At 42.6% G+C, this 14,250-nt stretch overlaps 1 protein-coding gene across 2 annotated transcripts in view; it reads right to left on the reverse strand.

Annotated features, from left to right (window-relative positions):
• The window catches only part of SUDS3 (SDS3 homolog, SIN3A corepressor complex component), a 53,337-nt gene extending 40,637 nt beyond the window's left edge, over nucleotides 1-12,700 (reverse strand). The window contains exons 1-6 of one of the 2 annotated variants that reach the window (XM_075012890.1): nucleotides 12,400-12,700; nucleotides 9,920-9,989; nucleotides 6,355-6,410; nucleotides 5,538-5,609; nucleotides 3,304-3,323; nucleotides 2,590-2,746 (exon numbers count right to left, since the gene is read on the reverse strand). In XM_075012890.1, coding sequence (XP_074868991.1) covers nucleotides 2,590-2,746; nucleotides 3,304-3,323; nucleotides 5,538-5,609; nucleotides 6,355-6,410; nucleotides 9,920-9,989; nucleotides 12,400-12,565 — 541 coding nt within the window. In that variant the 5' untranslated portion in view covers nucleotides 12,566-12,700. The remainder of the gene's footprint in view (nucleotides 1-2,589; nucleotides 2,747-3,303; nucleotides 3,324-5,537; nucleotides 5,610-6,354; nucleotides 6,411-9,919; nucleotides 9,990-12,399) is intronic. The other variant, XM_075012891.1, reaches the window with a different exon arrangement.
• Between the last annotated feature and the right edge of the window lie 1,550 nt (nucleotides 12,701-14,250).

Raw genomic sequence — 14,250 nt, forward strand, 5'->3', positions numbered from 1 at the left:
TCTCTACCTTGCAGCTGGACATTATAGTGGGAAAACAATTAATGAAATCTTCCAGTTGAGTAACACTCAACATGCAGGGGCCCTTTTACCAGGTGAGCTAGAAAAAGAGCTACCCTCCAGTTAAGTCAATATCCTTTCTAAACTTCTTAGCTGTGACACAGAGTCATTTAAGATAACTTAAATAGCAGGAGATGAATGAAACCCTTAGCAAATAGCAGAGGCAACATGGAAATGAAAGGATTTCTACACGATAGAAGCAGCACCACAGTGTAATCTTTCGATAAACAATTTTAGAACACATTGTGGTCTAAAGGCTTCTGTTATTTTGGATCTTTTTCCTCATTTTCAGTTAATACATAAACTATCATGACACAGAGTGCTCTTATGGCCAAGATTAGATTCAGCAGGTTGCACAAAGCTGTCAGCACTCAGTTTATCCACACAGACTTCATTTCTTAATGCCAAAACAGTAAAATTGGAAGTCAGCAGACTTTTGAAGAAATTACGAAGGCAAGCCTATAAATGACACCTATTAACACAATATTGTCTCAGACTCTTCATAAGGTGAGGGAGTTACTCTTTATTAAAAAAAGAGATAGCAGACCTTTGGTACAATATCATAGCATTACCATCTGCGAAACAGGCTAATTATCCTTCTCCCTGCCTTCATTTGTGTCAGTTACTGCCTTGGCAATGCTTTCTGCAGCAAGGGTACCAACTGGTTTCATGAAAGAAATCTGTCCACTTAATGCCCATTTTCCAGTGTCTGAACACAAATGCAATTTTCCCCTTATCTATTTTACTGGCTTCATATGGCATTTTTCATCCTTTATTGTTTGCCTCCTTAGCATCTGTTACAAAAGAACTCAAAACCCAGTTTAAATCCTGGCACCACGACTGGTTAGAGCAACAACATGGCACATCTCAATAGTTTAACTGCCAGACTTCAGGTACTCAAGTAATCCCTTCCCCTGCAGATGGGAGGTCGTCAAATGACAGTTCCCAGTGGCCTAATGAAAGAAAACATGAACAGCTGGTGTATATTCGCTAGAAGAATTCAGTGACAAAGATGGTTATAATATATTATTGCCAACTGTCACCATACTATAGGCAAATGATGAGAAAAGCTATTGGAATATACATGAGGCCTTTACTAGGGTTACAAACAAGATCACACATTTCAACATGCAAAAACCCCACCGTTTAAGACCTATAGAGCTTAAAAGGTGTGCTACTGTTAAAGTTGAACAGCCATCCACAAGGAACTGCTCTTCACACAAAGGTGTGAATTAGGGTCCACCATGGTTCCAAAGTAATCCTACGAAACCCATTGGACAATTTCATCCATTCTGTACGCTGTAGTCCTAGAAAGTCAGGGTTTATTGATGCAAAAAAAAATTAGTAAAAAGGAACCAACTTCCATGTCTTATACCTGGGTGTCATTTATTTCTGGTTAACCTTGATCATTTAAAAAGTTTCTTCTCTCAGTACTGAGCCTTTAAGCAGCTTGCCCTTTTTCTGTGCAAGGCAGCTAGATGCTGACACTATGTTGCTGAAGTTTTATTACTGGCTGAGCCACATGGTCCTGTGTGAATTATCTGAGTGCAAGGTTAATATGCATATTGTAAGGAAACTGCAATCTGCTCACCACTACCCAAAAGCAAAAAGTTTGTCGAATCAAAATTTGCAACAAAATCTCCTCTGTCCTTTACACTAATAAAAAAAGGGAGGCATCCTAGAAGGGGATAAATTGATGCTGCGATACATTCTGAGAAAAAATATTTTTTACCAAATCAGAGTTTAAGTTTACAGGAAAGACTGTCCTTGCCCTTTCTAAGCACGCTGCTGGCTGCATGTGAGAAAAAGTCACCACCTTCCTCCGTAAATTCCAAAAGACTCAGTCCCAGTCTCTGGCTCCAATCCCAAAACAAAAATAAAACTACAAAGATTTACAGGATCCTTTCAGAGAGGGTGATCACTGGAATTCCATAGTCAAGAAAGGATTCTGACCAGATACCTATTGAAGTTCTACACTGCCCTAAAACCACCAGCATAAAACACCACTTGCCCTAGATACAGAAATTGACACTGAAGAGTTACAGAACAATGTGGGCTCTGGTTGCTCTTATAACTTAAATGCTTTGGTTATTTTAGTAAGCCAAATGACACAAAAAACTACTATTCTCTCCTACAAGCATCCAGTTTTTATTTTCAGTTAGATACCCCACCGATTCTACCTAAAACAATTTAAAGCTTCCTTTAGCTCAAGCTTCAAAGTGATCAAGCTTTGAAACAGTACTGCACCAATAGTGCTGTAACACCATACAGATTTAGCAACACATTCTGCTAATCAAGAACAAAGTCAATGCAATTCTACAGAAATCCTGAAACAACCAATCAAATAGTCCTACAAAATTCTGTAGAATGCCTCAGATTTAACTACGCTGATCTGTTAGTGTGAGCTTTCTGAAACAAATGAGGTTTTGAAACCTAGTTGCTGATCAGACTGAAAGGAAGCTCAAATTTTCAGAAAAGTGCTTAGGTTTCAATTTTTACAGAGAGAAGAGACAGATGCTTATCGTGTTTTACCTCCCGTTAGCTCCATGGTAAGCTTTTCATTCTCAATCATCTTCTTCTTCTCTTCTAATTCAGCAATAAGATTTTCCTTCAACTCAATTTTCTTATCTTCAAACTCCTTCACTGCTGCCTTCTTCTCTTTGATGTAATTTCGCTCCACCTGCTCTGTCTAATTCAAGCCAAAAAGAAACAGAGGACTAAGAAGAGAAGCCTAATGATTAGCATATAAACTACAGGTGGGCAGGGGAGCTAACACTAACAACGACTGGTTGGTTGCTCAATTCCAGAACTACAGTCAGCTTACATTTTAGCTGAAAAATAACTACACTGATTTAGTATGAATAGCACAACTTCTTCTTTGTTACTATTTCATAACACAACTCAAATAGCTCAAATTTCTTTAACAGAACAATCCTCAGTGCTATGCAGTCAATATAATTAATCCACAAGTTAGGTGGTTTACCCAAATTGACAGGCAAAGAAAAAAAAAATGAAATCACATAAATGGCTATTTTTAGTGACTCAAGTTCTTCACACAATCTTAGAAGTTATTTGAGTAGTGGAATGGTAATTTATACTATATCTCAGCTATGGTAATCAATTTTAAATTTAAAAAAAAGCTGCACAGATTTACCAAGGGGTGGGAAGGTAAGAACCAAACATACTAGGTTTTTAAAAACAGACTGGTATTTTATTTCTAGAAGCCAAGAATGCATGAACACTTACTTCCAGCTGGAGGAAAAGTTCTAAAAGGGGGGGAAAAAAAAAAAATCTCATTAACGTTATTATACTTACAAGATACAAATGGTCTTACTAAGTAACTCAGAATTGCAGCCAAAAAAAAGTGAAGTGAATAGAGTATATAACTATACCTTTTGTACATTGCTGGTTCCAGCATACATGTGCCAAAAATTCTGTACATATATATTGCAGATGTCTGTTAACCACAGGTGGAAGTACAGCAATCTATTTCTCAACTATCATATTTAAATAGCATTTAAAAAGGCAGTTGGGCATTTTTCTAGATTAAGATGCTATCAAAAAGTTGGCACTAGATTTAGCTTTCCAGATGAAATAAAAACTTGAGAGATGGAGCTGACTTGCCAAATGAATGTTCTGCAAAAAAGCATGATTTAAACAGATTTCACTAGGTCTAGCTGTTGTTTCTTCCACAGCACTTCTCTGGCATAAGAGCCCTTTCATCAATTTGAGTTAATAGACATGAGATGTCCCATGTTCTACAAAAGATGAGCAGCACATTACTACAGCATTCAAAGTAAATTGTATTATACCTGAGCTACACAATTCAGTTCATGCACTGAAGTCAGGGAAGATGTTGCCCATGAGTGCAGCAATCCCGCTCCTTCTGAAATGCATGGCAAAATTACTGGAAAATGTGCGTACCAAAATGGTAATTGTACTCAAGGTTATGAAAAATTCAAAAATCAACTAAGGCTCTTGATCAGGCCTTACTCTGCTATATCAAACATTATTAACTGATCTTCATCCTCTGGCAAGCAGCAAGAGCTAGGAAGAATAAATAAGCTCAGAACAGGAGTTTTAAGCTAGTTTCAAAGAATAAACTAATAAGTGTTAGAGAATTTTAGTGTAACCTATTTTAGGTAAGAATTTATATGCATCAGAAAGCCACATAATGATGGCATACAAAAATTTAATTGCAAGACTACAAATGATAAAGGTGCAACTAAAATCAGTCTTTCAATTTCCTATAAATTTGTACTTAATCTGACAGCAGATTACCAAAATATAAAAAACACTGTTGGAGTCCAACCTTAAACTGCATCAAATTCATCTTCAATGTTTGAAGACAAATTCCTGGAGTGGGAGAGAGGCAGGAGAAGTGGGGAAGATCAGTCCAGATCAAGTTTCAAGGGCAAATTCTTTGAGATGACAAACAACATCCTGGAAACATTGGTTGTGCACCATTCATATGGCAGTCAGCATTCAGAGATTTGTTACTGTCTTTTAAACAGTGACAATCACAACTCACAATATAAACATGCTCCCATGCACAGTGGCCTGGTATCTACACAGCATTAGGAAGCTTAATCCCTTACTGCTGAAGGGTGGCAGAAGACTGCTACATTTGCATTTCTTGCTCCCACACATTCCCTTCTGAGAAAGCATCTCTAATTTAATGGAAGATACAAACCTACACAGAAGCGAGTGAACAAGAGCTAATTTAATTTCTCAACTGCCCACTCTGGAAGCAGACATTGGAAAATCGAATGGCAGCCTGTTTCCCTGACAACTTCCCATAACAGCTATGGGGAATCTTGAAATTACATTAACACGCTTTGATACAGAAAGATTTATCGAGTGTCCTAGCAACAACTTCACAGTTAAAGTAGCTGCGCTGTTAGAGACCTGGAGACTAACTTGGTCCTTTGATCCTGAGCCAGTAAGCTGTGATGTGATAAGCAAGCAGCATGTCCAACCCCCCTGCCACGTAGGACAATGCTGCCCTAAAGCAAAGTCTCTAACAAATACCAGAGCACAAGCAGTGAGCTCTTCAGGAAGCTGTCTAGCTCCCCTCTTGTTGGAAGGAATCACTACAACAGGAGGCTCAAATAATGTGCATTGAAAGATCAAAAGACATTAAATATTATAAATTTACATGAGGTCATATTAGACTATGAGATCTTATTAGTTTAACTGTCTGCAACCTACAAGTCAAGACTGCTGTTTACTAAACATAATAGCCAACACATCTGCAGAAAAGCATGGATTTGGTTGTGCCTCATGCATTCTCAGCAAAGCAATGTAGCCTCACTAAAAAGCATGAACAACTGGACAATCCTTAGCTCCTGCCAAACCATCCTCCTAGTACTGAATCCATGTCACGTTTCTCAGACACGATTCTAATCCATGAGATGTCTACGTCAGTCCAAGGTTCTTTCATGCATCATTTTTTTTTTTTAAAAACAAATCCAACTCACCTGCATTCCGTATCCGTTCCTTGTACTGCTGATCCAGTTTTTTCATTCTTTTTTGATATTCTTGCAAAGTACCTAATTGAAATAAATTGCAGATTGCTATAGGGTCATATTGTTTTCTAACATAGATAGTCCAGACTTTCTAGGTAAATTCAGCATTTCAGATAAAATATACATTTATTGAAGGAGGGGAGGGGAAAACTAAAAAGACAACTGCTACCTTGCATACCAAAAAGCAGCCAAACTGTTTGTACAGCAGCTCCATCCACTTTGTATGCATGAAGGGAGATGGCTAAGTTTGTTTTGTTACTGGAATCAAAAATGGCTAAGAGATATCATGCAATCTCCCAAGAGGAGGCTGGACGTACCACCTTGGAAGGGCAGGAAGCTGCCCAAGGCACATCACACACAGAAAGGGAAACAAACAGGAAGCATGGACTATAACATACAAAAGGTATGAGAAAACAATAGCAACTTTTCCTAAGGCTCAAATTCTCAAGAGACATTTTTCCAGAGGGTACATAGCATTTAAAAACCCTACCACAATTAGATAAAACACAGGCCCTTACATTTTCTACCTTTCATTTAACAGAAAATGATACCACAAATGAAAGAATCTAATAAAGTAACCTCCTAACAAAAATATAAAGCATCATTTCAAGCCCTCATTCTAGTGTACTCAAAAGGAAATAAGTGTCTATATCTTCTATGGCCTACACTTTCAGGCCACTGCTACTTTCATTTCTCACTTCTACTTAAGACACTTTTCAGAAACTAAAAATTTTATTGTCAGAAAAAAGTTACTAGTTTAAAACCCTACCTTCCTGCAATTGTTGTAATTGCCTCTTAAGGGATGCCAATTTGTCCTGATACATCCTGCAAAGAGAAGGCAACGTTACATAAACAAACCAACCACGCTGATCATTTCACCACCTGCTAAAGTGCATAAATCCACTTGATTGTCTCAAGTAGTAAAGAGTTGCTTCTGATAAGCCTTTCTTACCGGAGGAAGTATGCTCAGTGTGAAAACTACTGCCCATCTAATTATAAAGCATAAGAGATTATGATGTGAACGTCAGAAATAAACGTTGCAAGACGTTTTGACTTATTTTTGTCAAGAACCGTATCATAGAATCATTCTGCCATCTTAAACCTTCGGCAAATCTCAATTTTTATGCCTCAGTTTTACCCCAAAAGGGGATATTTCCATGCCTTGTGAGTTTTGCATTTAGAGTAAGCTTTTCCCCAATACCCATGCAACAAAAGTTAAGAGTAAAACTGTGGCAAAGCCACAAATAGAACTGTGATCTCCTGCCTTGATGATCTGTGGTTTAACCTAAGATCATCCTTCCTGTAAAGCATAAAACAGCTCTGTCAGTCAGTGAGAGACTAGTGAATGCTCCAGGGCAGTCAAGTGATTTTAAAAAACTGATTAATTGCACTGTTAAATAGAACACTATTTATTTAAACATTTTGAATGTTTTCTACATATTTAAATGTACCGATTTCCATTACACCACAGGAAAAGAGTGCACAATCCTCTTTTCATATTTGCTTTTGACTAGGACACTTGATTCGTGTAACCCAGGTCCAGCCTAAGGGACATGGCGGGAGGCTGTAAGAGATCATCCATAAGCTCTCCCTCAGGGTTGTGGTGGCCAATGTGCCAGCCGGCAACTGCTCCCTTAGGGCTTGGCCGCTTGTTGCTCCACCATGGTCATTTGCGAACATAATTGTTCTTGCACTCACACTCCATTTCCATTTGACGCAAAACAATCGCATTCCATACACATCCCATTCTCCTAGCACAAACAAACTGGGACCTTACTTCCAGTTATGGTAAGAGCAAGCTGCATCAAATTTGGTGGATCTAGCTCTCGCTGTTTAGGAGGAGTTCTTGAACAAACTGAGTTGCAAATGGATGGACAAAGAGACAAACACACAGACTCCCTAAAACTTATAGTAGATTACAATTTTACGTAGTTTTATTTTTGAATGCAGTTTTTTGTACATAATTCTACATTTGTAAGTCCAACTTTCATGATAGCACTACATTATTCAGATTAGGTGAACTGAAAAATACTATTTCTTTTGTACAGTGCAAATACTTGTAGAGCCTGCAAGTCCACCCAATCCTATTTCTTGCTCAGCCAATCACTCAAAAAAAACAAGCTGGTTTACATTTGCAAGAGATAATGCTGCCCACTTCTTGTTTACAAATGTCACCTGCAAGTGAGAACAGGCCTTCACAAGTCACTGCTGTAGCTGGCATAGCAAGATATTTATGTGCCAAATACACTAAGGATTCGTATGTCCCATCATACGTTAAACACCATTCCAGGTAACATGTGTCTATGCTGATAACGGGGTCTGCTCAATAACAAGCCAAATGAATGCGGACTGATACATATTCATTTTCATTATTAGAGACAGATGCCACCAAAAGGTTGCTTTTCTTTGTTTGGTGGTACGGATCTGTGGTTTCCACATGAGTGTGTTGCTCTTTGAAAGACCACTCCTTGCCTCTCATTTTGGAAGGCACTTTAGATTCTTAAACCTGGGAGTGTGCTTTAACTAACTCTTGAAATCTCACACTGGTACTTGCTCTGTGTTTGTGAAATCTGCAGTGAGAGCATTCTTAAAACGAACAACAGGTATTGGGTCATCGTCTGAGACTGCTATAACATGAACCATAAGGCAGAATCCAGGTAAAACACAACAGGCGACATAACATTCTCCTAAGGTGGTCCATCACAAATTTAATTAACACTTTAAAACAAAAAAAAAAACAAAAACCCAAGTGTCACTAGCATGGAAGCATGTCTTCTGGAATGTGGGCCAAAACACAAAGGGGCATATAAATGTTTAGTATACTAGGTACATAAACAAATTGGAATGCTGGCTACAGAAGTACCATTCAAATACCTGTTCCTGCTTTCTGGCGATATTGTCAATAAGAAGTAGCAGAATTATCTCTTGTAAATGTATAAGAACTTGTTTGTCTTAATAACATGCTACACAAGAGGTTGAACTGAGCGGGCTTGTAGGCTCTGAAGCTTAACACTGCTTTGTTTGAGTGCAGTTACAAAACAAAAAAGATCTACATTTGTAAGTTGCACTTCAAAACAAAGATTTCACTATAGAACCTGTATAAAGTGAATTGAAAAACTTTTCCTCATTTTCACAGTTCAAATATTAGCAATGAAAAATATGCTAACTTCAATTACAAAACAGAATACAATACATATGAAAATGTAGAAAGAGACATCTAAAACACATAATAAATTTCAATTACCATTCTATTGTTTAATGGTGTGGTTAAAACCACCATGAATCATGATTTTTTTCTTTTCTTAGTTAATTGCATGAGTTAATTGAGTTTAAATCAACAAACCAACCTCAAATGCACTGAAAGATCAAAAAATGCTGGTTTATCCAATTGAGTCCAGAAAGCCTGGCTTACTTAGGCAGCCTTGTCGGCATTGTACTATGCAGGAACACATAGTAGGTGTCTTGCTTCTTTGTTTGGAAGGTACCAATTGTGATGTTCTGGACAATTTATGTATCAGAGTTGACGGTCTCCAGAAAAAGTCAGATCCGTCTTTTTGTCCAGAAGGGAAGTAGCCAGTGCATGGGTTCTTGACTAGGTTAAATAATTTGCATATGTGGGCCACAGACACCTAATGACTTCAGTGTAATTCATCATCCCTGCATGGCAAGGCACTATGCAATCAAAATGTCAGCCTCAGACTTAAAAAGAAAAAACACACACCTCACGGTATGTCTACACTAGAAATGTTACTAGAAATGCAGTACTGGATGGTAGATACTTACAACAACAACAACAAAAGGGTTTTTCCCACCACTGCAGTGAATCCACCTCTCCAAGAGGCAGTAACTAGACTTAAACTATACTTAGACTGCAAACTTTTTCTAGGAGACCAGAGGCCTCTTGAAAAAGGTCTGCAGTGTTGGGAGCATTCTGTCACCATTCCTGTAAACCTCATTCTATGAGAAAGAAGGGACGGCTCGACAGAGGGTTCCCCCCCCCCCCCCATGAAATTTGGTGCCATGCAGATGGGTCGAAATTTGGAAAAATCCCTCCTAACAGAAGGTTGGGAAAAGATATGCAAGTTGCAGTGTGCACTTGGTGTATCTTTCCCCGACATTTCCCCATAATCTAGAGGTAACACGACAGAAGAATTTGTCCATTGACATGGTAGTCTCTACACTTGGTCTCAAGTTAGCATAATTGCACCATAGAAGGTGTGAAATTTTTCCACAGCCAAGTGATTTTCACGGGGCACTTTAACTTTGTATTTCAGAGCAGCCCCTTAGATACCAGAAAACGTGTTTGGATAAGGAGGGAGTGGGACCTTACTTACTGTTCTTTCATTTCTACATAGTCCTCTTCATCATGCTTTGCCAGGTCAGTTTCACTGGCATCTTCAGTATCTGAACAAGAGAAAGAGAGATTTGATAATGTCACACAAAACCACATTTAAAGATATGAGTAATTCTGAATAATTGTAAATGTGATAATCAATTTAGTCAGCCAAGGAAAGAGTACATTTTGACATTTCCAGTTTTGTACATGGTTCAAACCATTGTATAAATTTCCTACACAAATAAGCTGTTCAAGATGAATCCTCAGAAACATTTAGAACAAACCTTGGTACTATTGCAAAAAGAATCAGTTTCTGACATATGATACTCTGGTGATTTCCTCCCACCCACACCCCCATTCATTTTTTTGGATGGAATAAAGTTATTTACTTTTAAATGCAAGATTTTGATATGGTTAACTTGAGCCAGGCATACCACCAGTAGTGCTTTGCAGGCTTCTCTCTTAAAGCTTTAAACATGACATGCTGCTTCAACACTTAACTCCCATACAATTGTATCTTGACGTACAGTGCAACACTACAAAGCATAATTATAAAGCAGTGCTGCGGTAGTTTCCAACAGAGACAAGGGCCTCACTCAACATATTTTTAAAATAATTTTATTTCACCTAGTCTTCCCAAAACGTATACCTCAGCACCCATATATAGCAAAGAGACTACTCATACAGCTTTGCCTGACACTGGTAAAGCAGGTTAATGCTGCAAGTCCTCTACAACACCTCAAGTTCTGTCTTTAAACGCTGAATGGACATGTTTAACTACCAACTCACGCCTAGAGTTTGTCCCATCATGCACTAGAAATAATGGAATGGGCAGAGCTAGAAAGCCTGCACTTCCAGTGTATTAGCTACAGGTTGAACCTCTCTAGTCAAGCACTCACGCATCTGGTGACATCCGTAATCTGGCATGATTTTAGTTAGTCAGAATCATTTATCATGGGTGTGGCCAAGTTGCCTGCAGTCCTATAAGGTTTGTTTACAGCCATGAGTCCTGGCTCTCAGTGTTCGGTGTGGTTATTTAGCTGTAATTTACCTCTAAATGTCTTAAGAAGCAAGCAAGCAATGGAAGTGTTGGTAATGTTGTTAGACAATATTGACCTCCTGTGGTCCAGGAAATTCTCTCATTCAGCACTGGTCAGGTCCCAAGGGTGCCAGTTCAACCTGTACTAAGTGAACTGGAAACTTCCGTCCCTAATTCCATCCGTCCTTCTCAGAGTTCTTCCTTAAAACACCAAATATATCAGGCTCCTTTGTGTTAAGATAAAGCTCAATGTATCAAATAGGTTATCAGTCAAAGAGAGGGCATCTACAGCAGAAAGAGCCACTTCCCTTAAGATATACTAATAAAGATCCAGTATTTTAATTCAAACACATGATAAGAAAATTTAGCCATATTGGGGGGGGGGGCGGTGTTTAAAATGATTTATGGTGATTCTAAACACGAAAAGGTAAGGACTATTCAAAGAATATGGGACATCCTTAAGAACAACCTCACTTTCTCCAGCCCAAGGTATCAACACGGAACACAAGAAGAGCCTTGACCATACTAATGTTCTCATGATTTGCAACAAATTGCTTAAAGCAGCTAGGCAAACTGAAATATGAAGGAAAGAGAACACATAGCACATGTGATGCTTTTACAACATCATCTTCTCCCCATAGCCCCTGGGAGTTCCTGACTCATTTTTTCATGCTCCTTTTCCAATTGTATTTTCGAAGATTCCTCCCTTGGACTTCCAGTTCATCTCATTAAATACCCTCACCTCACCCCTCTGCACCCCCCTCCATCCTTACCCTTCTTCCGACTCCTTGGAGAACTATCTTGTCTTCTGTTATCACCATACCACTGAAACAAAGCTAAACGCTACCTCTACTGCCACTTTCCTACTTTGTCCTTTCACTATCCTGCTACCCACCAAACCTCCTCTTCCTAGCCCGCTCCATTAACCCTTTCCTCTACCCCAGCAACTTTAACTGATCACACTGGAGTCCCTCCTCCAATTTTCACCTCCTCTTTTGTACCCCACGCCTCTGTTTTTCATTCTCCATCCCCTTGATCTTATACCACTGCTAACATCCCCCTGACCGGGATTGTTCTCGCCACCTCATCCTATGCCTCGAAATCACCAGCCTTCTTGCCAAACACTTTTCACTGCAGCTTTTAGCTCAGTTCACCTGAACTGACTCCCTTCATTATCGAGCTGTTCAGTTAATTTATCCCTAAAACTCCCCCCTCTCCCACTAAGGGAGCTTCCTCCCGGCTTCCTCTGCCACACGTCCCTGCCCCTTCCTCTCCCCCCGCCCCGTTACCACGAGACACCATCCCTCGCCCTGAGGCTGCTGAACCCCCCGCAACCATCAAACTACCTGAGCCCCTCCCCACGCACCGCTTCCCCCCAGCCCTCCCCCGGGCTCATCACTAATTGACCTGCCCCACTTCACGCCCACCCCGCCACTTACCCTCATCCGAGTCGCGGGCCCGGCCGCTGCGCTCGCCATCCTCCTCCTCAGCGCTCTCCAGCTCCTCCTCCTCGTAGTACTCGGGCCCCGGGGGCAGCGCGGAGGGGGGTACCCCGGCCGGGACAGGGGTCGGGGGCGCGGGGGACACCAGCCCGGCCGCGCTCATAGCGGCGGGACAGGGCACGGAACTGGGACTCTCGCGCTCCCGCCGCCTCAGCCAGGGCTCGCTCGCGGCAGCGGCGGCAGCTGGAGAAGGACCTCCGCGCGCCACTTCCGGGCCCCAGAGGCGGCCACCGCAGCGCCTAAAGCGAGGGCCTCCCACAGGCGAAAGCGCCGGGCACCTATATCCGGTTGAGGGGGAGGAGTCAGGGGTTCGGGTGCGAGACGGGAGGAGGCGGGGCGTCGCCACGGATTCGCCTCCCGCCCACGGGGAACAGCGTGACCGGCAGCCCTCTACAGGCTGGAGAAGGCTCGGTCCGGGCGGAGCGTCGGGGAAATGGCAGCGCTGAGTGCAGGCCTGGCGGCGGCTGTTCACCCGAAGCAGAGGGAGGAACTTAGTCACCCCTTCGCCTCCTCATCCGGGCAGCTCCTCCCGGCCGCGCTTGGCCTGTTATCATTTTGATTGGCTCGCGGGCCCGCCCATCAGAAAGTTGAACGTGGATTGGGTCCCAGGTTGCGGGGCGGTGCACGCACGCACGCGGGTTTGTTTATGCTCGCCGGCGTCGCGTGCGCTCCGCTTCCGCAGGGCCGGACAGGCTCGGGCGGGGGAGGCCGCGCGCGGTTGCGTAGGGAGGGCGCGAGGCGGCTCCCTGGCCGTTGGCTGGGTCAGCAGCGGCGCACCCCGCCCCCAGAGCGGTTCTCTCACACCCGTCGGGCTGCGGCGAGTCTAACCCCGCCGTTAGCTGCCCGCTCGGCCGCGCGCCGGGGGCGCTCAGGTGCGGCGCGGCCCGGCCCGGGCTTGCCGGCGCAGGCGAGCGGCGAACACCGGCTGTGTGGCCCTCCAGGGCGTCAGCTGGGTTGGACAACTCCGCCCTTGTCCCCGCCGTGCCCCAGGACCGAGCGGGGAGCTCGAGGCACTGCTGCCGCCTGCGGGGCTGGGTGTGCCTGAAACCCCGGCGCTGACGTCTGTCCGTGGCAAGGCAGGCGAGCGCCTCGGAAAAGGAGGCGCCAGAGGCCATAGGAAGGTGCCGAGGGATAACGCCCGGGGTGTTGCGAAACCCGCCCGCTCTTCGCCGTTCGGCTCCTCGTGGAGGCCGCCAGCGCATTTGGGGGTCGGATTGACGAGGAGACTCAGGTTGTGCTGAAGGCTTTTCTGCCAGACGGTGCGAGGTGCTGTAACTTGCACCGAGCATGCAGCGCGGAAGACCGTGACTGCTGTGGACCCAGTTTATGCACTGAAGCGCCGAGGTCGCAGCTGTGCAGGTTGGGAGGCAAAGCTGTGTATTTCCCGGGGCGTGGGGGAATCTACATGATTTCTGCTGGTACACAGGCCCCTACACGGACGCTGATGCTTCCTACACAAGCACTGGGCAATGTGGATGTTAATATTGGGTGAAAGTTTGGGAAATGAATGCAGGTTCCCCTTGATGGCTCAGTAATGGAGTAGATCAGCTTTGGGAGTAAAGAGAGGCAGCTGCTGGAACTGTTTCTGGGGCTGTTTGCATTTAAAGGTGCTGTTCTTAAATAGATGGTTTCTTTTTCATGATTATTGAAAGAAATATGGTATTTTGATGGTAAAATCACAGTACGGTTTAATGATAAATGTCTCAATATAAGCCATTCAGATAGCAAGCTCATGTGCTTGAAAAGAACTTGAGTCCCTATAAAATCAGTTCAGCAGAATCGTGATTC

The sequence above is a fragment of the Carettochelys insculpta genome, chromosome 18 (assembly GCF_033958435.1).
Source record: "Carettochelys insculpta isolate YL-2023 chromosome 18, ASM3395843v1, whole genome shotgun sequence".
NCBI lineage: Eukaryota > Metazoa > Chordata > Testudines > Carettochelyidae > Carettochelys > Carettochelys insculpta.